General features: G+C 33.3%; 3 protein-coding genes across 7 annotated transcripts; 1 reads left to right on the forward strand and 2 right to left on the reverse strand.

Annotated features, from left to right (window-relative positions):
• Window positions 1-3,547: 3,547 nt before the first annotated feature.
• On the forward strand, window positions 3,548-6,387 carry LOC107908921 (uncharacterized). The gene is made up of 5 exons (XM_016836220.2): window positions 3,548-3,719; window positions 3,833-3,859; window positions 4,430-4,802; window positions 5,359-5,430; window positions 5,538-6,387. Exons 1-5 carry the CDS (start codon window positions 3,664-3,666, stop codon window positions 6,222-6,224), a joined length of 1,215 nt encoding a protein of 404 aa, XP_016691709.1. The 5' UTR covers window positions 3,548-3,663; the 3' UTR covers window positions 6,225-6,387.
• A 972-nt stretch (window positions 6,388-7,359) lies between these two features.
• On the reverse strand, window positions 7,360-13,511 carry LOC107908920 (methylmalonate-semialdehyde dehydrogenase [acylating], mitochondrial). 2 transcript variants are annotated; one of them, XM_016836219.2, is made up of 19 exons: window positions 13,209-13,511; window positions 13,007-13,104; window positions 12,798-12,869; window positions 12,546-12,707; window positions 12,366-12,444; window positions 12,083-12,237; window positions 11,660-11,723; window positions 11,253-11,332; window positions 10,920-10,985; window positions 10,296-10,346; window positions 9,917-10,068; window positions 9,755-9,845; window positions 9,024-9,104; window positions 8,529-8,606; window positions 8,364-8,399; window positions 8,229-8,272; window positions 8,066-8,144; window positions 7,810-7,900; window positions 7,360-7,705 (listed from the first exon to the last, which is right to left on the reverse strand). In XM_016836219.2, the coding sequence occupies exons 1-19, from the start codon at window positions 13,234-13,236 to the stop codon at window positions 7,593-7,595; spliced, it is 1,620 nt and encodes a 539-aa protein (XP_016691708.1). In that variant the 5' UTR covers window positions 13,237-13,511; the 3' UTR covers window positions 7,360-7,592. The 2 variants fall into 2 exon arrangements, with proteins under 2 accessions (XP_016691708.1, XP_016691707.1); XM_016836218.2 differs by having other exon boundaries at window positions 9,752-9,845.
• Window positions 13,512-14,410: 899 nt separating this feature from the next.
• On the reverse strand, window positions 14,411-23,704 carry LOC107908919 (methylmalonate-semialdehyde dehydrogenase [acylating], mitochondrial). Of its 4 annotated transcripts, none has more exons than XM_016836217.2 (20): window positions 23,530-23,704; window positions 22,346-23,056; window positions 22,137-22,231; window positions 21,876-21,947; window positions 21,609-21,770; window positions 21,450-21,528; window positions 21,181-21,335; window positions 20,735-20,798; window positions 20,062-20,141; window positions 19,354-19,419; window positions 17,850-17,900; window positions 17,550-17,701; window positions 16,704-16,794; window positions 16,401-16,481; window positions 15,425-15,502; window positions 15,289-15,324; window positions 15,144-15,181; window positions 14,972-15,050; window positions 14,796-14,886; window positions 14,411-14,663 (listed from the first exon to the last, which is right to left on the reverse strand). In XM_016836217.2, the coding sequence occupies exons 2-20, from the start codon at window positions 22,896-22,898 to the stop codon at window positions 14,575-14,577; spliced, it is 2,112 nt and encodes a 703-aa protein (XP_016691706.1). In that variant the 5' UTR covers window positions 22,899-23,056; window positions 23,530-23,704; the 3' UTR covers window positions 14,411-14,574. The 4 variants fall into 4 exon arrangements, with proteins under 4 accessions (XP_016691706.1, XP_016691704.1, XP_016691703.1 ...); XM_016836215.2 differs by having other exon boundaries at window positions 15,138-15,181; XM_016836214.2 differs by having other exon boundaries at window positions 15,289-15,333.
• Window positions 23,705-24,524: the final 820 nt, after the last annotated feature.

Here is a 24,524-nt window from a genome sequence, read left to right on the forward strand (position 1 = left end):
AAATCTTAAATTCATATATTTATATATATATTACATACTAATTCAATTCATAATTTAACTCATACATTTTTTCTCGTACTTTTCAATAGTGTCAAATCAACCAATCTCATTTTCAAATTTTCATTTCAATTATTTACCCTATTAACAAGGCTCGGACTCTGACAGATACGCGGAATCCACCCAAACACACCAGAATATCCAACCTAAACACACCCGAAATAATATAAATCCTCCATAACACACCAATAAGGCATTAAATGCCTCTTCGGATAAACCGAAGAATATAATGACATAATCATCTTCTCGGCCGAACTACAAATCTCCTCATCACATCACAAATCCTATGGCATGCCATTTGTGTCCAATCTAGTCTGATAAGTTAATAGGGTATTATTTTACTTTTCAAATTTCGAATTCATTTCCAGAACAATTTCAAATATTCAATCAATTCAAAACATCTATTATTTCAATTCACATATAATTCAATATTCATACATATTCTTACTTAATTTCAAATGTTATTACTTACCTTACCTTAAATGTCCCATGAATACAATTTTAATATAGCATTTATTAAATAGATTAAGTTATAGTAATACAAACTCAGAATACACATTTACTCCTCAATGATCTTTTCTTTTCTTTTGGATGTCGATGCCTCGTTTTCCTTGTTAGCTACGAAAATAATAATAACTTTCACTATTAATTACAGCATTAAAATAATAATAATTAAATTTTATTCAATTCCTACTTATTCCCAATTTAATTCTAACCAAGCTTATTTATTTTTCTAACTTAATTCATACTTCTTTTCTACTTAATTTCTTGTCATATTTAACTCAACTATTCAATATTCATAATTAAACCCTAATTTAAGACTTTTTATAACTTAATCCCCACTATGTAAAACTTATAACTTAGTTTACAATTCAATCTTTTTATCTATTCTAACTATAAATTTTATCAACTAAACCCCTAATTTAACAACCTGTTCAACATGAATCATGCTCAAAAACCTATGAACTTCCATAACCTCCCCTTAATTTCAACAAAACTTTATTTTAAAGTTTCTAAAACATCAAAATTAAGAGAAAATGGCTAAATTTAGCTTACCAATTAATCTTAAAGCTTTAAAATCTCAAATTTCCCCTTTTATTTTCTTTCCATTTTTCTTCCCCTATTTTCGTCTCTCTCTGTTTCTTTTCTATTCTTCTTTTGTTTCTTTTTCTTTTGTTTTACTTACTTTACTTTATTTCTTTTATTTTAACTAATAATATTAATAATATATTATTATAAAAAAATTTTACTTATTATTTAAGCATACATTTACTTTTATTACAAGTGTACCTATATAATTATTACTATTACACTTGTCTTTAATCTTTACCATGCAATTGTCATCTATTTAGGATGAGTTTAGATGTGCGGTGCGTTTACCTGCGGTTAATGTAAAACAGCGGTGGCGGTGAGATTAGATACTATAGCGTGAGACAAAAAGTAAGATAAACACACCGCGCCACATCCAATCGCCCATTCAAGCCCACCCTTAGTTTATTTAATATATAATAATATAATATAATATATATAAAGCATAAAAATCTAAGATGTTTATCACTTATGCCCGCCTCATTTCTTGTTAATGGATTAATTGTCATTTTAATCCTTTTTATTTTCTATTAATCTATAATTTAACTTTTACCCCTAATTCAATTTAGTCTTTTTTCCTAGTTTCTCTTAATTAAACTAAATTCACCCAATTAATACCTAATTAAGTACTCAACTAAACTCATAATTACTTCAAATAATTTTTTTATGACTCAGTTTACTAATACGGAGGCCCGATAATGTACTTTTTCGATGCTTGTGAATTTTGGGTCATTACACACATGACACACCATGTGCATCTGCTTGTTTATTTTGTTAGTCACACCAGTTTTTATTGTAGAAATGGATGAAATTTTTAACAAAAATGATTAGTTTACTCTTTGATCTAAAGTATAATGACTAATTTACATATTTTTAAGTAAAATGGAAAAAATACAATCTAAATCCTAATGCAATAGCTTCCATAATACTTTTACATCATAATTGTTATACCAATTAATAGTTCAAACTACAAACTGATCCAAATTTATCGATTAACTCTTAACTCGATTAGCATGAGTATTGTTGTCAATACAAGATGACGTGGGTTTGAGTACGCAGAAGCACATTATCCTCCTATTTACGGGTTGGAGAGGGGCTATGAGTAATTTTAGACATTATGTAAAAAAAATATAATCAGAACCTATAATGAAATTATTTAAAAAAAATTCAAATTTCTCAAATACATAGAAGGCACGAGATGATGTCCAATTGTCCACTTTCATGATTTTATTGAAACATTCTCTCAACCTTTCATATTTTTTTTAACTTAAGTTTCAAAAAGCAAACTTAATAATGTTAGGAATTAATTTTCATCAAATTAATTTTAAAATTCAAATTAAAAATGAAAAAATTAACAGTGTTATCTTCTGGTATCAAAATATATAACTTTTGTCAAATACAAATATTGTATTAGACCAAAAAATAATACAAATACTACATTATAAACAAATATCAAACTTAACTACCAAACAATATATTATGCCTAAAAAAATAAAAATTACAAAAATTCAATTTAAATAAAAATATTTTCTAATAACTTGTGCCAAAGCCGAAATTACAACTTTTCAGGGCAATGGAAAATTTAGTAAATGGCATCCTCTATCGGGCCCAACCACTACATGTTTTTTATCCGTACGAGGAACCTATATAAAGTAGCTTAGCGCGTATCCGTGTTTCGTACTCGCCCACCAAACAAGTCTCGATCCCTGTCGGCTACAACGCGTGACGTTTACCTTCACATTAAGCATCTACGGAAGTTGTAACCAAAATTTCCAACTCCAGTATCATATTAAATAAAGTTGTTAAATTAAGATTTAATGACAATTTTGGTCACTAATATTTATATATTTTGTTAAAATGATTCTTATTGTATTTTTGAACTTTTTTGCCCTCAACTTTTGTTTTTTTTTCTAACTGCTTTTTCTAACCGATTTAATGAAAGTACTGTTAAAAAAATTAATGAGGATGATGTGAAATTTCATATCTAGAATATTTTTAATGAAATGTAATTTATAACTTAAATAACCCTATAAGATAATTACATGTAAAAAATAATAAAATAAATGAATAATACATGAAATTAAAAAATAACTTTTAATTTAAAGAAAATAAATGTAATTATCTAAAAAAATTAACTCAATAGAAAAATTTCTCTGTAAACAAACATATAAAAAATTAAAACCTTTTGAAAGAAAAGGAAAGATTAAAACCTTAAATTTATTCATTAAATATGTTAGAAAGAACCGTTTGAAAAAAAAATCAAAAGTTAATGGCAAAAAAAAATTCAAAAATGCAATTAGGACCATTTTGAAAAAATATACAAATATGAGTGACCAAATTAATCATTTAGCGTTAAATTAAAGCAAAGTATACCATATTGACTTTTCAGTGGAACTCTTTTGTAAGCTTTTTGTTTTTTTTTTGTTTTTTCCAGTCATTGCTTACTGCAAGAGGTTTTCTGAGGTTCAGCATCTTCAGTCAGCTCATAAATTTAACTAAAAGAAAGTTGAATCCAACATGGGTTTTCAAGCTCTTGTCAAGCTTGCATTGATATGCTTTCATTCTCTTGCTTGGTATTTTTTTCTCAATTTTTTAAACCTACAAGATTTTTTTTTGTTGAAAAAATTTTCATTTTATGTTATGAGTTCATGGATTTCTTAATAAAAATTTTCTTTTGGTTTTGCAGGCCTCTCTTTGCTTTAGGGTATCCTCTGTAAGTATCCTTTACATATATATATAAAATACTTTCAATGCTTTAAGCTTTACTCTTTTTGACATTTCATTTTGATGGTATAATGAATAAATTGAAAGATCATTTAAAACCTGGGTTCTTTTTATTATTATTATGAATAGTCCAGTGAAGATGTGGCATTGATAAGTATATACTTAGTCAGTACTTTGGTAAAAATAACATGCAGCTTTTTGTATTAAGAGTTGATTGTTTTTTGCTTTGTTTACTCAAAAAATGGGGAAACTAGTTTCTGTACGGTTAGATTAAAGAGCAAATTGGTCATTTCTGTTAAAATTTGCATTCATTTATACTATTAAAAACTGACGTGATGTTACAAGGACCAATTTTTAACAACATAAATGGATAAAATTTCTAATAGAAGATTCAATTTGCTCTTTGATCTAATGTAGAGAAATTAATTTATTTATTTTTTGAGTAGAGGGGGTAAAATGTAATTTGAATCATAGTACCGGGGACTCCATGGTAAATTTACTGAGTACTTTATATATATATGAAAAATGTGGTGATGATGTTGTGTTTGCCTATTAACAGACGTGCTTCCATTCAGGCAATTGAGGCTAATTCCAACACTGACACCAAGAAATTAGTTACTTATTGGATTATCTTCTCATTGATTTCCTTGTTCGAACATGCTTTCATGGGGATCCTTCAATGGCTTCCATTTTGGCCATATATGAAGCTAACCATCGTCTGTTGGATGATGATACCCCATTTCGATGGTGCCTTTTATGTTTATAATCACTTTGTTCATCCATGTTTGTATATGGATTTGCCAACTATCATTAACTGGTTCAAGAAGCAACAAGACTTGTTTTTGAAGGACAATTTTCTTGTTGAAGTAGCTGATGACTGTGTGAAGGCACATGGACCAACAGAAGTTCAAGAGAAACTTATTGCTAATGAGGTAATATTTACTACATATATATAGGATTATATGTAGCAATATGTATCGAGCACATATATAGAGGAAAAATATCATTGAGGCCGTTGTACTTGAAGTCGGATTGTATTTGCTCTTTTTACTAAAAAAAATGGGTATATTAGTCTCTATATGTTAGATCAAAGAGCAAACTGGTCATTCTGTTGAAAACTTCATCCGTTTCTACTGTTAAAAACTGGTCCAATACGTCAACATGAGGTATTGTTTGGTTATTCCGTTAACCACGATAGTTTTTAGCAATTGAAATGGCTGAACTTTTTAATAGAAATGATCAATTTGATCTTTGATCTAACCTACAGGAACTAATTTGTCTATTTTCGAGTGAATAGGGTAAAATGCAATTTGATTCTTAGTAGAGAGGCTTCTATAGTACTTTTACCCTCTTTTTGAATATGTATTGAGCACGAATATTGAACATGAATGCGTATTGGACACAATGTTGTTGTTGGGTAAAATAATTCAACTTATATAAGTCTTCTATATGATACTAATATGGTTGATTTTGACAATGTTGCCAAAGGGGACTGAGACTAGCATATTGCAGAAAGGCATAAAACCTGTGCAAATAGCAGAGAAATCGGAAGTTGCTCCGGTAAAGTTCCATACTCATTTTCCTTTCGAATATGCAATGAGAATTAAGCTTTTATGTGTTGCCTCCTTTCTCATAGTACTGATTGTTGACTTGAATCACTTTTGCAGATTCGGAAAACCGATCCCAATGTCATTCAGACAGTGAACAATACTACTGTTACACTTTCAGAAACTATGGGAGAGGTGGGTCCCGATTTACCCAAGATATCTTCAGATAAGCAAGTTCAGAAGGAATGGACTTGTGCTATGTGTCAAGTGACAACCACGAGCGAGAAAACCTTGAAGAGTCATTTGCGAGGAAGAAAACACAAAAACAAGTTAATGCAAGCAAATAACCAGCCTTGTAAAGGCAAAGCTGGTTTGGCTTCAAAGGTAAAACAATCTGAGGTTTCCCGCAGGGAACCCCAGAAACAATCTGAGGTTTCCCGCAAGGAACCCCAGAAAAAAGGTTCAAAGAATTATGAACCTCCCAAAGGCCAAATGTCTGCTTCGTCAGCAGCATGCAGCAATGCAGTGAATCCTAAAACCGAGATGAGCAAATCTAATCTGCCAAAAGAAGAATGGAAGAAGGTAATACCAACAACTAATATGGTGGGAAATCATGTAAAATCAAGTGAAAACGTACAAGGGCAGCAGCAACAGGTTGAGAAGGAACATGATAAGACTAAAATACCTCAATTTAGGTGTACTATATGTAACATAACCTGCGGTCGATCAGAGGATCTGAATTCCCATCTATGGGGAAGGAAGCACTTAGCTAAACTGAATAGTCTTGGAAGGGGTCAGCTTGCTTGAGTTAGTGTGTCTAATCGATCTTGAACTATTTTACTGCTGTAAAGTTCAAAAACAGAGATGGTTCCGAAGATTGTTTGTCTCTTAGTTTACAGCAGCATGTAATATAGCGGGCTATATAGTACATAGTTTGTGAGGTTTCTTGTTATCCAATATCATTGTTCCATCCATCAGAGTTTGTGAATGATGAATACAAATTCTTAGAAACATTAAAACTGTAAAATGATTTTGGGATCATTATTTGAGTATTACTATTCAAGTTGGAATTTGAATTAATTACTATTATCCATTAAATATTTGAATTTATAAAAAAAAATCAATTTCAAAGTTTACAAACATTTTTGCAAAAATCCAAATTCAAATCTACCAATTTTAGATATAAAAAATAAAAATTATAAACATTATGTAACCATTAGATATGAATATCTAAATTTGAATAAGTAGTATGAATTTGGATAATGGACATCCAAAGTATCTAATTGCATTTGTTCCAAACCTACAACAAATAATAAATTTAATATTCAAATTCAAATTTTATTCAAATAAGCAATCCAAATTGTTATCACTTGAAAGACTCATCGTGTTTGATAGAATACATCAAAACTTTTAGAACTAGACCGACGATTGAATCAATCAAACCATTAGTTTATCAATTTGATTGGTTCGATCTGTTCGATTGACTCAATTAAAAAATCATAAAAAATTTAAAAATATATATTAAAAAATAAAAAGAAACCTGATTTGACATGTTCAACTGATCTTTACCAATTTTCGATCAAATCAGTTCAATACTAGAAAGGTACCTTAATCAGTTTCCAAACCAATCAATCTCACTAACCAGTCCAGTTCGAACCTCTTTGGATTACGTTTCATACTAAATGATAAAACACGATACGTCTTTGGGACGTTGGAAATGGAAGAAAGCGAAGCATAAACCGATTGAGCAGTAGAGGCTTTTGGTGGAGCATCAATGGTTAACCAATTAAACAAACAAAAAATTAAATCCAAAACAGAGAATCCGGGTAAGGAAGCATAAGGCCCCTGCAAAAAATTTATTCGCAGGGCGATATGCTCTTGGAGAATCTAGTCTACCACCGGTATTGAATTTTTCCAAAAGAGATGGATTTAACAACCGATATTTACCACAATTGCCAGTAATAGCATGCATTACATCCGCAACCACTATAAATGTGACCGCGAACAAAAATGTGTCCACAACCATAGTTAAATAACATTAAGGACAATCTTATTTCCCGTTTTCCCGTCTTATAAACTAGCAGTATAGGGAATCAGTTGAAAGGTGGTTAAGTGAAGATCTTGACATTGGTACATGGCAGACCTACAACTCCTGAAAGAACAATCCAATCATGGTTATAACTTCTGCGATGTTGGCATCGCTAGGGAAACTCTGCTGCCGCTAGGTAAATCCTTCCATTGTTGAGTAACTGTTTTAATCTGGGTGAAAAAGTTAACTCCAGCCTTGCCTGCAATTAAGAACGAGCTTCTGAGTCAAACGATTGGTTGAAAAGTGGGGGTTATCAGCAGATGGCAAGTTGAAGAACTATGTTAGTTATTATGTATATATTACCGTAAAAGTTAAGGTCGCCTGCGAAAGATGCTTTATTGCCAGTAAATGAGAAAAATGGCAAGGGAACTGGTATGGGGATATTGATGCCAACCTAAATACAATCAAAACATATTAATGATTTGAACTTTCAAAGCAACAAAGAAATGACCTTTCAGTTAATCCTATCATGTTTCGTAAGTGGTACTTGTATGAGTTATGTAATTGCAGCTCTGAGCAATTTTCAATATACCCTACTATATTTGATCCACAGTTTTACCTGCCCGGCCTCAACCTCTGTCTGGAATTTCCTCGCTACAGCACCGGATGTAGTAAATATAGAAGCACCATTACCATATCTGAAACAGAGCGCAACTCACAAGTGAGACAAACATTGATGCATAACTTAGGATGACCAAAAGAGAGTCAGATTCGGGATGTACTTGTTTCTGTTAACAATGTTTAAAGCGTCTTCCAAGCTGTCAGCCTGAACATGTGGCATGAAAAGAAGAAACAGTCAGCAATGCTAATCAATTAAAAGTTTGATTAGCTAAGAAACAGAGAGGGAAGTAACTCACCTTCATGCAAACAAGAACTGGGCCGAAGATTTCCTCCTGCACAGGCCAAAATAGAGTAGTCAAGGTATCTTCTATGAATGTTCAAGAGTCATTCTTACCCACTCCTGGTATTTTCATGACCACAAATTAAACAATGCGTTACAAGTCATAAACAGAAATGAATACCTTATAGCATTCCATGTCAGCTGTGACACCAGTTAAAATTGTCGGACCAATAAAATTTCCTTGCTCATATCCCGGAACCTATTTTGTCACTCATAGATAGTTAGTAACAGGTTTTTGTTGAGAAGTTCAAAAATCTAGTTAGCAGCAAGGAAACAAAGACCTAACAAGGACCATACCAACCCACTTCAGAAAGATATCAATAAACCAATCAGGGAAGAAGAGATGGAGGAGGTGGAGGAAAGATCTTAGCTTAGGTACACCAAACCATTAGGATTTTGTAATAACTCATTCTCTCTGGATCTTATTATATTCTATAAATATTCTTCAATCTCTGCTGCCAATAAGGGCCCAAGACAAATCCAGTTTTAAGTGGCTCCAAAATATTCAATGATTTTAAGCGCTTTATCAGGATTTTTCAATCTTGAAGATGGAATATACTATCTATATGATGCCACAAGTAAAAAGTTAATTGAATAGGGAAGAAATATTAAATACCACGACATTTCTCCCATCAAGCAGTAGTTTTGCACCACGCTCAACTCCAGATTGAACTAACCTGCATATTCGTTCTTTAGCCTGTAAAAGCAAAAGAATTCCAATGAACAAATGAAAACATCAAGGATCCAAACAAATGAGAAGAATGAAAAGAAAGCATTAAAAGGGACATCAGAAATGGTAGATTGAGGTCATTAGTCCCCATCCCCCTAGATGGAGTCAAGTTGGCTCAAGCTACAACCTTTTTGCTGGAATTCCCAGCTTCAAGGCCAATGTTTTGGATTATCCGAATAATATGTTATATCAGTCGCCTTCTGGAAAGAACCTTATAAGTATAAACCCATTCACTCAAATAACCTGATCATAATGAGTGATTGGGCTCATCCTTGCATCACCTCGTGTAGTTTATCAGATATTTCTGGATTATTCTGTCTTTTTTTTTAAATAAAAGAAGAGTATGGGGATGAAAGCAGAAAAAAGGGAAGAAAGATATGCTCTACGAAATTATACAACCCAGTGATGGACCTGATACCTTGATACAGGTGGGCCCAGACCTAGGCCTAGGATAAATAATAGATTTCACGTCGTCCTCCCAGAGAATTAGGGCTTTTCAAATTGTCAGAAAAAAAAAAAAGAAAAGCTTCGGCATGATTTCTACTATATTTAGTGAGAATTAGAGGCATGTTAGCAGTTGTCCAGAAAAGGTGGGAAATATCTTGAACACGCAATACCTGTTTGCTAATCACTGGACCAAGGTCTGCATTGGGTTCAATTCCAGCATTAACTTTAAGACCTTTGGCACGTTCAACCAGGTCATTCAACCTGGAAAGTTCAGGAACCCCCTTAATCATAGCTTCCCAAAATTACAAGAAGACAGAGGAAAAACACAATACCATGATTCAGAGTCACCAACAAAGACTATTGTGCTAAGTGCCATGCACCTTTGTCCCGCAGCACCAAAACCAGCAGCAAGTAGAGCATTTAGTGTAGCATCCTTGTTTGCATCAGGCATGACAATGCCATGATTTTTGGCCCCCATATTGGACTGAGAAAAATATTTAATTGAGAAGGAAACTTAGTTCAACTTTAGAAAGTCATATAAGTTGTTAAGCATCCAAACTATTACTAATCAGCAAGTTGGAGAGGCCAAACCTGAGTATAAGGAAATAGCAAATTGTAAACTTAACTGATGTGGATATGGTGGCTTAACAGAAGTGATCATCTCACTAGGAGATAAATCATGTATTGCTTATAATGTAAGTTAAATGATACCTGCACACGTTTTCCTTTAGCAGAAGCTCTTCCATATATGTGCATGCCAGCCTTCAAAAAATTAAAAAGAAAACATCAAGAAGAATATAACCAAAATACTGAACTGCTTTGTGAAACATCAATGCCTTTTCATGAATCGCAAAAAGAAGTTTAGGACAATAACAGTCATATCACAACAGAAATAGCCATGGCAATTTACCCATGAAGTACCAAAAGATACTATATAGGCAAAGGAAGATGTCTAAGGTGCCGGAGAAAATTAAACATGAAGGAGACGATGCACATGATAAAATAGTTTACATCTTGAAAACAACTAGGGACATCATTAAGACTTCATAGTGTTAGACGTGAAGAGTTGATCCTAGGAGAAACAAATGGCAAGACCTACTTCATTGAAGACATTAAAAAATGTTATGAAAGAAGCGAAGAATGAATTTCTCATATTTGGTCCTGCATTGGTCAAAGAATCTTTGGTACTTCACAAAGTTGTTACATCAGGTTATCACAAGCAATTTTAAGAGCAAAAACCAAAACAATTAAAGAAGAGAACTATTTAGAACTCAAATTTCTGAAAGGTCGCAATGATAGTCATCTGTGTGCTTTGGACACAAAAGGCATACTTACAGTATTAGAACCAACAAATGATATAGCTCTGATATCATCATCATCACAAATAGCATTAACAATGTCCTGCCACAGAAAAAGACATTAGAATTTTTATGGTAGAATCAATTAAATGAAACATTATACATTTATGCTACTTATACAACATTGAAGAAAAATATGTGTTTTTTTGGCCTGCAGATGGTAATCAAACTGTACATTTACTGAAAAATTATTACTTCGATATTCAAAGTGACATTTAAAGAATAGCAACTCTGCAAATAGATCTATATATTAGAAATAAAGATAAATAAAACTGTGGACTTCATAAAATCATGTTAATGAGGAACCTACATTGGTGCCATGAACTATATTTAAGACACCCGGGGGCAGACCAGCTTCAATTGCTAACTCAGCCAGCATTATGGATGCCCCTGGAAAGTAAAAAAAAAAGGCATTTTAAGAAAAGAGTTGGAGAGTAAAGTGAAGTCATGTAAGAACAAAGGAACGACAACCAAGTTGTCCTTTTCTTATGTAACTGAAAAAATTAAGGTAGTAACAATAGTAATTACAAGGAAAACTCAAATGATAATGTCCCACCCATGTATGGCACATCAACATCCAAATAAGATCTTTAACGACCAGCCACAATAAAACAAGCTATAGCAACATTTTGTCCTCCAAGGATGGACACATGACAACATAATGAGTGAAAACAATGCCCCAGATACTACATCATACAATTATTAGGTTGAACTCACCAGGATCCTTTTCCGATGGCTTTAAAACAAAAGTATTACCACATGTAACTGCAACAGGGAACATCTGCAGTAAAATAAAATAAAAAACCATATGTTAACTTCTCTCTTGTATGGATTTGATAAAAACGGCCTTTCTGGAAGTAGGCAACAACTTACTACCAAAACTAGGAAGAAGCAATAAAGTTTATACTTTACCATCTATACAATCAATATTAGTGAAGAACCAAACTGCTTGGTATGAGTTCCTAAGTTTATGAAGAAAAATAATTGCACTAAAATGCTGATTAATGAGAAATGAGAATCCATTAAAGTTCATAAGCCCGAAATTTAATAGGGGGACAAAAAAGTATAAATTAGAAATAGATAGCCAACAATTGCTATGCTGTAAAAATTGAAACTACTATGTATAAAATGAAGACTTACCCATAAGGGAATCATTGCTGGAAAGTTGAAGGGACAAATCCCAGCACAAACACCTAGTGGTTCTCTAACACTATATGTATCGATTCCACTAGCTACATTGGGGACATACTCTCCCATTTGCAGGGTTGCCATTCCACAACTATGTTCCACCACCTCTATATGAAAAAAGTCCAGAAAATAAAACAAAAAAGGAGAAGGAAAAAAATATTAATCTTTAACACTGTTAAGGTTGACGATTTCTGCTACCAACTCAAACAGTACATTGAAGGATATAGTTACCGACCAAGTCCCCGAAAGACATCTCCATGAGCATCCTTCAATGTCTTGCCCTGTTCAGTTGTAATATTCTTCGCCAGTTTATCCTAAAAACAAAATAAAGATTGAATAGATTCATTAGCTAAAAAAGCATCTATACAAAAAACTTACTACACAAAGAAAAACCTGAACTGAGCTCATGCTTTACCATATCCCTACGAATAAGCTCTTGGAGTTTGAACATAATACGCTGACGAGTTGTAATTGGGGTATTTCGCCATGACGGGAAAGCTTGCTTTGCTGCAGCCACTGCAGCTTTGAACTCTTCATTTGTAGTTAAAGGAATTTGTGAAACAACTTCTTGTGTCGCCTATTTAATTTTCCAAACTAACATATATTACAATTAACTCCAAGAGCTGAATATTCTTATCTATAAAAAAGATTAGGATGAGACACTCACAGGGTTTATAACATCAATGGTTGATGTTGATTTCGAATCAACAAAAGCACCTCCTATAAGATTAGGAACCCTCTGTATAAAACCCAATCCGATCAATACATAAAAAAGAATTGAATAAATACCATTTTGCATTAAAAAAAGGGATCTCGATAGAACCAAAAATACACATATCATTGGAAGAACGATAAATAGAAGCAAAAGCGTTATACCGAAGGATTACGGTGATTAAAAGAAGATTCAGTAGCAGTAGAGAAACGAGGACTCGCAGAAGCCAAAACCTGAGGCCTTAAAGCCGGTAAATTCTTCACTGCAACAAAAGGGAACAGCAAAATAATAAAAAATTAAACAAATAAATGAAATTCGTCCTTTTTTTTCTTTTAATTGATTTTGTTTTTTTAAGTTTTTGTTTACCTTTTTGAAGTGAAAATCGCATCATCATTTTCCTCTGTGAATAAGCTCGCTGTATGTTAAGATCATCAAGAGAGTGAAAGCAATATTTTCTTGATATAGTGAACTGCTTGTTCCAGTATTTTTATCAGTACAAGACAATACCAAAATAAATAAATAAATAAATAATTGCGATCTTCTTTGATGGTAAATATTATTAATTATAATTAATTATTAGTAAGAAACGTAATCCGAAGGAATCTTATTTGGCAGTGCCAATCCAGACAGTTGCCCGCGTTGGCTTATTTGCCATTACCAAATCATGCGAGTGCGCTTACTCATACATCCACCCCTTATTCTTATCTACTATTTTAAAAAAATAAATAAATTATAAGATTACTAAAGACCAAAGCTTATCATGGTCAAGTCAGATAAAAATCGAATAATGAGCATTTGCTTTGATGCAAACTGGAAAATCGAAAATTTCATTGTGTGTTTTCACCAAAAATAAAAATTAAAAAATCATTGTGTGTATAAGATATACTAACATTGTATAATATTAAAATTAAAATTAAATAAATATATTATACTTTTAGTTAAATAATATATTAAACAAATCAAGTTAGTAAGGCTTTGACTTAATGAAAGTTTGAAATCTTAACTTTCAATCGGTTATTACTAATACTTTATAATTTATAATAATTAATTTTGATTATAATTATCTATATATTAATAAATAATTAGAATTGTGATTATACCTTAAATTTCATATAAATATATATTAAATCCAATTCTACATTTCATTAGTCAAATCGACTAAATTCGAACGACATTGTTATTATTACATTAACAAATTTAATTAGTTTTAGGCTTGAGGGCTGCGAATAATTTAAAAAGTATACCCGAAAAAAATAAATAAATTTCATTGGTCAAACCTCAATTCTAGGCATAGTGATCAACCAAAGGGGTCTTAGATAACCTATAAAATCGGATAAAAGGCCCACCAACCATTAGAAAATAAAATACACAAACACAAGAAGAATACAAGCATAATGAAGATTAAACCAAACATTAATTTTCTTTTTTTTTTAAGTCTTGATTTGGAAAATTTCAATTGCATACAGCCAGTTAATCTATACTGATAATTCATGGTATCCCATTACGTTACGCAAAAGGACATCCAAAAAAAAGGAGAAAAGGCTACAATTTTAATAGATATATATATATATATAGAAATTGCGATCTTATTTCTTCATTATTAATCGAAGAAAAGGAAAATAGGGAGGAAAAGGGTTAAAAATGAGATATGCTGGTTAGTCTTTTATATCAAAATTATGAACTCAACTACGAATCAGACGCATGCAAATTTTGCTATTATTATTATTGTTATTTATACATCACTGCTAGTGCCTGCTGCTACATCCTTCCATTGTTGAGAAACTGTTTTAATCTGGGTGTAGAATTGAATTCCTGCCTTGCCTGTGTGAGTGAGCCAGTCCCACATGAATACACAATTAGTTTATTAAAAAAAAGAATAATAATATTTCATTATCTCATCTTGATCAAGGGAGAAATGAAAAATAACAAGCTTCCTAAGGATGTAAAATATACCATCGAAATTGATATCACCGGCGAACAATGGCTTTAAGCTTGTAAAACAAGAAAAAGGGAATGGGGCTGAAATTGGAATATTGATGCCAACCTGTGTCAAATACACCCATTAAAAGAAGATCAACCATTTTTTATAACATATAGCCAACTCATGGGGACAATGGCTGCTGCATTACCTGCCCAACCTCAATCTCGGTTTGAAATTTCCTTGCTGTTACACCTGATGTAGTAAATATTGAAGCTCCATTGCCATATCTGTAAGAGGAACGTATAAGGTAAATAAAAAGCTGCAAAAGTTTTGTATGATGAGGGAATCTAGGGATGTTGGAATTGGAACATTACTTATTCCTGTTAACAATGTCTATAGCCTCTTCTATGTTGTCTGCCTGTGCAACGATAAGAAAAAAAATACATATATCAGCATGTCTTACATACACAACAAACTTTCCCAATTGGAGCGTCATACAAACTGAAACAGCAATAAGTAGCAAACCTCCATGCACAGGAGAACCGGGCCACAAGTTTCCTCCTGTATCAGCTAAGAAATTCTCATTAAGTATTTTGATTGAATATAGACTTCAAGTCTCTACTTATATGAGAAATCGTATCTTTGCAAGGAATGTTTATACCTTGTAACATTCCATGCTGACCTTGACATTGGATAAGATTGTTGGGCCAATGAAGTTACCATGCTCATACCCTGGAACCTACATTATTCATAAGGTAACCATTTGAACAAGGCCCATTTGACTTTTCTCAAATTTCGAAGTAAAACTGCATTTCTGGACATGCATCCTAAAATTTTCTACAGTATAATACCAAAGATCACCATAACCACTACCAACTTAAGCATGTCACCATGGTCCATATTTATCACTGGATTCCAAGTTACATGGAGAATCTTGGACATTCTTTTGTAGCATAACTTCAGAAGCTTGAAAGGTAAAACATTCTAAGAAATAAACTGGACTAGAAGATGACCATTTTTATGAGTTAACATTTCACCTTCTAATGTTCAGTAATTTTTTAGTTTCACTGTAATTTCGGTGGATTATAGATTGCAAAGACTTGAGCTTCAGCATGGGGAGGTCAAGAACTAGTATTCACAACTAATTTGAGATAGAAGCATGCAAGGTCCTAACAATTTTTTCCCCAATGGCACTGCCAGAGTCTTAAGTCGTGAATGAATGTGGTGAATAATTAAATTTGCCTTCATGTAAGAAGTGGGGCAGGGAGAGGGGGTTCGTGGCAGAGGAAAATGCTGCCTCCGCTTGAGTGGGCTGAGGTACAAAAAAGAAGAGATCAAACTTCCGCAACTATATTCTGATAACCTCAATGACATCTATCACAATAATCCCTTTATAACCAGAGTCAAAACTCCAAACAAGCAGAGCATCTGCCCTTGCTTGAAATTTGCGTCAATATCAGCTCATAAATACAAGAAAGCACCAGAAATCTTAAAACCTATGAGATCATAGATATTCAAGGAAAAAGTATCATTTCTCTTTTCAATTAAAGCTACTGAGGCCAAGAAAAAAAAATCCATAATACATAATTCAAGCAGATCATAGATCAAACTGATAAACTCAAAACAAAATGAAATACCAGAATATTTCTTCCATCAACTACTAGTTTTGCACCACTGTCAACACTTGATTGGATCAATCTGCATATGAGTTCCTTTGCCTGTCAACCACCACGACCATTTAAGAATGTGGTTTCATAATTGAGCAGGACATGCAAAAATACATGGTGTTCAACAAGCAACTCACACATGCTCCAAACCAAAATTTTATAAATTGTTTCACCTCAAGCAGCACAAAATATCTCAAAGGAATTCACTTCCAAATCACCATATCGGCTTCATATAATTAATGAAAATTTAGTTAACCATAAATTAGATTGTACCTGCTTGCTAATCACCGGACCAATGTCTGTATCGGGTTCTGTTCCGGGTTGTACTCTAAGTGCTTTCGCACGCTCCACCAGTTTATCTTCCCTAGGAAAAGTTCATGCAAACATCTTTTATACCAATGCATCTCAAATCAATCACATAACTTCAACCTAACACCAATTAGAAAAGCAGAAAAGGAAGAAGAGAGAACAAGAAGAGAAGGGAGAAAGGTTGGCGGTTCTAAATATGAAATAAAAATAAAAATAACATCGAAAAAAACCTAGATGCCTCTATTCTTGGTAAGTCTATACTTAGTTTTTCCCATTAAAATGCTCTTGCTATTTAGGAGTCTTGGCTGCAGATACCAGAAAAATAACTTTGTGATGGTGTAGGCTATTTTCCCCTTTTTTAGAAAACAGCCAAACTCAGTTTTACAATGAGTTTTACTATTGAAAATAATTTAAATTAAAATAAATATGTCCACACCATTATTTGGTGTAGGCCAAAGCTGGGACTGACTCTTTTCAGCCCAAAGCCTTTAACTTTATATGAGGGAACAAGGGAAAATCCTCACATATGTGAGCATATATTTCCTCATCAATCCAAATGAAAAATAAATGAAATAAACAGAAGATTGGAAGATTGAAAACCTCTCCTTGATATATTAATAAGTAAAATTAAAATGAAAAAGAAAATAAGGCCACTGATAAGGTGACTTACAGCAATCAGATAACATATAGAGAGAGATGTATTAAGAATAGTTAAGAGAAAGAATGATCATAAATCAATGGTTGTTAGAAAATGAAGCTTAAGACCTCAGAAAATATAGGTCACAAAAATATAAGCAAGAAAACAGCTACCATGGAGTCAAGCCTCCAACAAAGACAACTGTACTTAGTGACATGCGCTTCTGCCCTGCCCCACCAAAGCCAGCTGTAACTAGAGCATTTAGTGTAGTATCCATGCTTGCGTCAGGCATTACAACTGCATGATTTTTTGCTCCAAAATTGCACTAAAACCAACAATAGACAAGCAAAATTAACAACCTTTCAGAAAAAGATAAAACAGAAAAATTAACATCAAACTCAGATAATTTGCCAGGGCAAGACAGCTACTAGAATGTTTGTAGAAAAATAACAGATTGGTTTCCCAAAAAGTACCTGAACACGCTTTCCTTTAGCAGAAGCTCTAGAATACACATAAGAACCAGCCTAGTAAAAGTTAAAAACATGCAAAACAGTAATTAGTAAGAAGTACATACTAATACATGGTCAAAAGCTCTATGAGAGATCAATAACCAGCAAAGATTTCAAAATTCAAATGACCTATGGGAGAGAACAACAAGAATACTTCCATGATTTTGGACACAAATTGAACCACAAACCTTTGATCACCAATTATTGATACATAAGTTGCATCTATTTACAGTTTCAAGGAGTTCAACAGAGCAGGGCAAGAAAACTATATGGATTTTGCTATGTTTGCCAAATCTATAAATTCATTCTAATATTATCCATTGTTCTAAACAGAAGAACCTCCTCTTTCTATCATTAAGTATTCTCACATTCTCAAGAAACCTTTAGGTTGCCACTGTTCACATTTCCTAGAAGAAGAAAAAAAACTAATCAAAATACAGACCTGTCTTAAGGATTAGATGTCATGACTGTACTTTTAGTAGTTGTCAACCCTTCAGAACTCTTAACACATAAATCCATAATCAACCATGTTAAACCTAACTTAAGAAAGACAATTTTTATACGGATAAAACATACACAGACAAGGCAACATGCCAGTTCCTAGCAAATGAGAATATAGGTCGCCGGACATGGCAATAGAGATTTTTTAATTTTTTTTATATAGAAGTATTCAATGCGAACATAAATATTGGTACTTTTCATTAATATATAATCAAATCGTTTGTGAACTTAAAAATTCTTAATTGGACTTGATCTAAATTTTTAATATATAATTAATTATTTTACAAACTAAAAGTTGGAATTAAACCAGATTATAGGATCGAAACAAATTGAATTGTGCTATTTTGCCGAAATGAGTCAAGATTGGATTATCTTGTTTCCTTCTCCCAAAAAGTGTGTTTCATGTCTAGACAAAAATTAGAACTCCCCCTCGTTCTCCCTTATTCTTCTGTCTATATCCGATAGTATTCTCTCTGCCTCTGTTCTACAGATTTTGGCAACTATTCATCATTAAAGGCATCATTTTTCCCTTCCTCTTCTTCTCTATCTATTCTTTCTCATTCCCTATCTAAGCTCTTATTCTTTCAAGAACACCAGACTTCATTCTGCCTCTCTGCTCCAGGTATCAGAAACTAGCTCATCATTGTCACCCATAACACTAATGTGAACCTCAGTGTTTGAGCTCTTTTAACCCCCAAAATTTTTATTTCCCTCATCTCAATTTTTCATCCTTTGTCCACACATCTGTTGACTGTGTTGGACCATGTGCACTTCAATTCTTTTCAATGTGTGGAATTGTTGCCAACGTGTTTTGCTGTGTTTCCGAATTTCATCACAGACAATGGTACAAGACCAGAAAGAGGGGATTTCCCATGTCCATGCTTAACTTGCCACGATGATCATAAAAGTAAACAGGAAAAAAAAACATAATGTGAAGGTAATAGTAAGTAATGACTGAATAACTTACAGTACTTGGACCAACAAAAGATACAGCTTTGATGTCATCATCATCACATATGGTACTAATGATTTCCTAAACAAAATCAAAGGGAAGCACAATAGAACCCAGTAATAAGTAAGTAAAAATAGAGATATTGCATATAGTACAACGCCAAATAATCAAAAGGTTAAAATATACTCCAAGTTCCTGTACTCTGCATATTTGGAATTAGTCCCTCTACTTTTATTTCTAGGAATTTTAGCCCCTGGATTTAAAAATTTAGGTCCAATTGTTAACACTATTAAAATTATTCTATTAAATTTGCTGGTGTGACAATTTGAAATTAAAAAAATACTCACTTGATAACCATGTAACCGAAAAAGTGACATAATAAACATGAATTTAATAGAAGAATTTGAACAATGTTAACAATTGGACTTGCATTTTTACATCGAAAAGGTAGAGGGACTAAATTCCAAATGTTTGAAGAATATAGGGACTTCGAGCATATTTTAACCTAATCAAAATACAGACTGGATCATGGAAACGACTAATGTGATGGACAAATCAATGTCATAAACCCAACAGAACACCTTCACTCAATATATTGTTGAAAAAAAACATTGTTGATAATAAAAGAAGGTTGCATGCTCATCCTCTGAAGCATTTCAAGGGATGCTATTAATAAAGGATATGAACCAATAAACAACTGTAAGTCCAAACTCAAAAACTTACATTGGAGCCATGAACAATATTTAAGACACCATTAGGCAGGCCAGCCTCCACTGCTAGCTCAGCAAGCATCACAGCAGCCCCTGAAAGAAAATGAGAACATATCAGTTATACACTTTGAGAACAACAGCCTTATGTAGGAACAATGAATCATCAAATAAGATTTGCTTAAAATAGGAGCTTTATCTTCTCATTTGTAAATATTTAGCTAAAGCTGTAGAATGCTTCAAATGTTTGAGTTCAGATTGAGAAACAATAATAAGTCATGCCAAAGCTCACTCAAATTTGCAACCATGCTCCATATGCATTTCAAAGCTCTTATCATTTTAACCTTCTAAGTATGAAGTGGCTTCAACACTTTTCAAGTTCTTAGCAACAACTGACGTTTTTTTCCCTATACAGTAATGAGTCAAATCTCCATTAAAGAATGCATCCAAATGTAAAAGGAAATTATCTCAATGCAATCCTACCACGTGAGACTCGAGGATTTCACCAGTGCTTAAAAGAAATGGCTCTTGCTATATACATGACAGGTCTGCACATAATAGTGTACATGTTCAATGCCTTACCTGGAAAGCAAGTTTCACATATCTGGAATAGGATTTTTAACATCATTAAGAACAAAGATAAAGTTACTATAATTTCATGTAGGCAAATGGTACAAAATAGCTATCACCTGGATCCTTCTCTGACGGCTTTAGTATAAAAGTATTACCACAAGTAACTGCAGTGGAAAACATCTGCAGGTAAAAAAATCAAAAGGAAAGTGAATGAGGGTAAACTAAAACAACTAAATTAAAATGTTTCTATCAGTTATCATTGATCAGAATGTGAAACCCAGGAGGCTAGTCTGCTACTGTTCTTGTAACCGATTGACAAAAGTAAACATCAAAACAAAAGAACCTCTTGCATTATGAAGTTACATCAAACTCTAAAATCAGTTTCATTCTTTTAGTAGAGGATTATAAGTTTATAACTACTAAGTAATCCCATTGCTCATAACTACCAAATAATCCTATTGCTCATAACAACTAAGTAATCCTATTACTCATCAAGCTAAGTAAACAGATTGATATTAGACAACCATGCTATGAACTTGGACTAAAAGCAAACTAAGCTTACCCATAAAGGGATCATAGCTGGAAATTCGAAAGGACAAATACCAGCACAAACACCAAGAGGCTCTCTAATGCTATAAGAATCAACTCCATTAGATATATTGGAAACAAATTCACCAATTTGCAAATTCGCCAATCCACAAGCATGTTCAACCACCTCTAGCAAGGAAAATCAAAAACTATAAAGCAAACCATTACTAGAAGGTTTATTCAAAAAACATACTAAATGAGAAAGAAAATTATAAGACATTAAAATAGAAAAGAGATACTGACCTAACCCACACAAGACATCATCGTACGCATCCTTCAATGCCTTCCCGTGTTCATTGGTAATGTTCATAGCAAGCTTATCCTGGGGCCATAATGATATTTCCCATCAATAAAAGATAAGTGCCAATCAAGAACAGAACATATGGAATTCTAAGTATTTACAATGTCTCTCCTAATGAGCTCTTGAAACTTGAACATTATACGCTGTCGGATGGTACTTGGAGTGTTACGCCATGATGGGAAAGCCCGCTTTGCTGCAAAAACTGCTGCTCTGAACTCCTCATTTGTAGTCAGAGGAACTTGAGAAACCACTTCCTGTGTTGCCTATGAAGAATTATAAATGAAATGATTATGAAAAGGAAACCCAATCATCTATTTATAACTTGACAGTCATGAGTAACTAAAATGGAAACTTTTACGGGTACTCACAGGGTTTATAACATCAATTGAAGCAAATGACTGTGAATCAACAAATCTGCCCCCGATGAGATTGGGAACCCTCTGACATGCAGCACCAAGATAGTTTAATTCCAATGAAATTTCAGAGAAAAATCCAATAAGGAGGGAGGGAGATTATAGAGTGAAGACAGAAGAGAATAATTCATTTAAGCACTAAAGCTCTCCCTCATTCCAAGTAGGTGGGCTACAACTTTGTGACCTAAGTGGTGTTGAACAAAAACTAAAGCTTACCGGAGGGTTATGTTGCCTCCAAGATGGCTCCATAACTGATAGATAATTGTTTCTTACAGCAGATTTCTGAGGTTTCAATGACTTGTAATTTCTCACTGCAATGCAAACATGTCATCACTTAAAATAACAATATACTCCAACGAAACTGGAAAAAGTGAAAACATGAAAAAGGAACCAGAGAGTGCTTTTCATGATGTGAAAAAAAATACCTGACATATTTCCTTGCCGAAGCTTGGCCTTGACATTATAAACATGCTTTGGTGTTGATAGAAGATCAGGGTTGCTTTGTCTCAGTCTCTTTAGAATTTGCCGAGGTTTTAATCCAGCTTCTGTCATTTCTTTTATTAACAAGACTTCTTTCTCAGAAAAACGACGAGCGGATGGATGTTCTGCAATGTCCTTCAAGGGTTCGTGGTTGTGTGTACCATTTTTAACAGTAAGTACCCACAACCCATCATCCTTTTTACCAACAACTTCAAAGGGACAGTTTGTAAGTCGAGAACCAGTTCTCCTTCTGCGAATACATTCAGCAGCAGACTCATCAATAGGTTTCCTCCTGTTACGATAGACACCTCCTCTGTCACAGCCAAGGACTACCACTTTGTCCCTCTTAGATTGCTTAATAGTAACCACATACCCTTGCGATACAGCAAATTCACCAACATGCTGGATAAGTTCTTCACGATCTATAAAGGTCCCAGGTGGAGGAGGAAGCATCTGAGGCTGTTCATTCAACTCTGAGCTACGTTCTATATTCATCATTAATAGATGAAACGTATTACCTAGAGTAAAGCATAATATGCATCACACTTTAAAAATCCTTCTAACAGTCAACACCAATATACTCGATCCTCCTCCTCTAGGACTTCACTGTCCATTGAAACAAAATGGATTACAGATTTACATCACCTACATTCCCCCTGCAGGAAAAACGGAACAACATTAAGAGCAAGAAACTTCATAATTACATAGCAATACACTAACGTCGATGCATGAAACATAGACATAGACATTTACAAAACTATATGTTCCATCCAAAATGTTATAAATTGATGAAATTATTAAAATAGCTCACAATCAATTTTTCTAGTTTCTCAGAAATTAAGCTTTCATATATGATTCATTCAAATGAACACTGAAATTGGAATGTCACTATCAAAATGCCAAGATAGCAATACGCTGAACTAATGCAGCAGAATTCTGAATTGCCTCTGTTTATAAATATAAAAGGAGAAAAACCTAACCAAATTCTCAAGATTATCCTGTGGCAACGAATTCTCCACTAAATTAGACTCGGCCTGTCAATTACTTCTCATTCTCTCAGGAACCAAACGGAAATTTTAATTTTGGTCGTATGATAAACAAAAGTTGGAGAAAAGTTCAGGAAACTTACCGGAAAGTTACGATCGGGCTCGAATCGGCGGCGCTGGGCGTCCAGTGTATTGAATAATTTTTACTTTTTGAGTGGACTCTTTCTCGCACTGGAAATCTGGCGTAGAGAGAGTCGACGGTCTTTCTTGATGGGTCCGAAACAAGAAAACGAGTTACGTGTTTGACTTAGTCGTAATGGCGTTGGGTTGGTGGCGTTGTTTAAATGCGTGAAAATGATTTACAAAATTTTAGGTCTGTTTTGTCCAAACTCACCCTAAAAAAAATTTGATTAAAAAATAGACGCGTGGTTCAGTCCGAAATAAGGGTCTAAAAATTTGTCTAAGCTCACCGTAAAAAAATTGTTAAGCCCGATTTGGCTCAACCCATATTAAATTTTATAACACAAAAAAAATATATATATTTAATATATATTTGATTAAAAAGTATAATTGATTAAAAGTAATATATATTTAATATATAATTCGGGCCGGGCTGAACCCAGGCTAAAAAAAATTTTACCCGAGGCCCAGCTTGTTTTCTAAACGGGTCTCGTTTTTTTGCCCAAACCCATATTTCGGGCCTATATTTTTACCTGAACCCTCTCATTTTTCAGGCGGACCGTCGGGCCAGGCCGAGTAGCCTAACCCATGATCACCTCTAGTCTGCTCTCGGTGAAAGTGATTTTTCTTTCTTTTCCGCCTTTTACAAATTTAATTTTATTACCTAGCAAGAAAAAAGAGCGAGTAAATAAAAAAATATTTTATATGAAGAACCTTAAATTTAAAAATGATTATAGGCTTAAAATTAAAAATGATTATAAGTGGACCAACAAGTGGTCAGTGCAATGGTAAGATAGATTGTATTCTTAAGAGAAGAGCGTAAGTTTGAACCTTAGAGATAATATTGTTGAGAGTGGTAGTTACGAGCTCTGAACATAAACTGTAAAAAAATATGTATAATGTTAAAAAAATGATTATAGGTGGATTGTAAACAACTTATGTATGGGCAAATTACATA

Source organism: Gossypium hirsutum, chromosome D02 (assembly GCF_007990345.1).
Source record: "Gossypium hirsutum isolate 1008001.06 chromosome D02, Gossypium_hirsutum_v2.1, whole genome shotgun sequence".
Classification (NCBI taxonomy): domain Eukaryota; kingdom Viridiplantae; phylum Streptophyta; class Magnoliopsida; order Malvales; family Malvaceae; genus Gossypium; species Gossypium hirsutum.

Excerpts from the sequence above, each read along its gene's own strand:
- LOC107908921 (XM_016836220.2), top strand. The coding sequence starts at position 3,664 with ATGGGTTTTCAAGCTCTTGTCAAGCTTGCATTGATATGCTTTCATTCT. Across the intron at positions 3,720-3,832 it reads TGCTTTCATTCTCTTGCTTG|GCCTCTCTTTGCTTTAGGGT; the intron begins GTATTTTTTTCT and ends TTGGTTTTGCAG. Across the intron at positions 4,803-5,358 it reads AGAAACTTATTGCTAATGAG|GGGACTGAGACTAGCATATT; the intron begins GTAATATTTACT and ends ATGTTGCCAAAG.
- LOC107908920 (XM_016836218.2), bottom strand. The coding sequence starts at position 13,236 with ATGATGATGCGATTTTCACTTCAAAAAG. Across the intron at positions 8,607-9,023 it reads TTGATGGGAGAAATGTCGTG|GTTCCGGGATATGAGCAAGG; the intron begins GTATTTAATATT and ends GTGACAAAATAG. Across the intron at positions 7,706-7,809 it reads AGGCGACCTTAACTTTTACG|GCAAGGCTGGAGTTAACTTT; the intron begins GTAATATATACA and ends TCTTAATTGCAG.
- LOC107908919 (XM_016836213.2), bottom strand. The coding sequence starts at position 22,898 with ATGATGAATATAGAACGTAGCTCAGAGTTGAATGAACAGCCTCAGATG. Across the intron at positions 19,420-20,061 it reads ATATTGTTCATGGCTCCAAT|GAAATCATTAGTACCATATG; the intron begins GTAAGTTTTTGA and ends GATTTTGTTTAG. Across the intron at positions 15,334-15,424 it reads TCAGCATGGAATGTTACAAG|CTGATACAGGAGGAAACTTG; the intron begins GTATAAACATTC and ends AGAATTTCTTAG.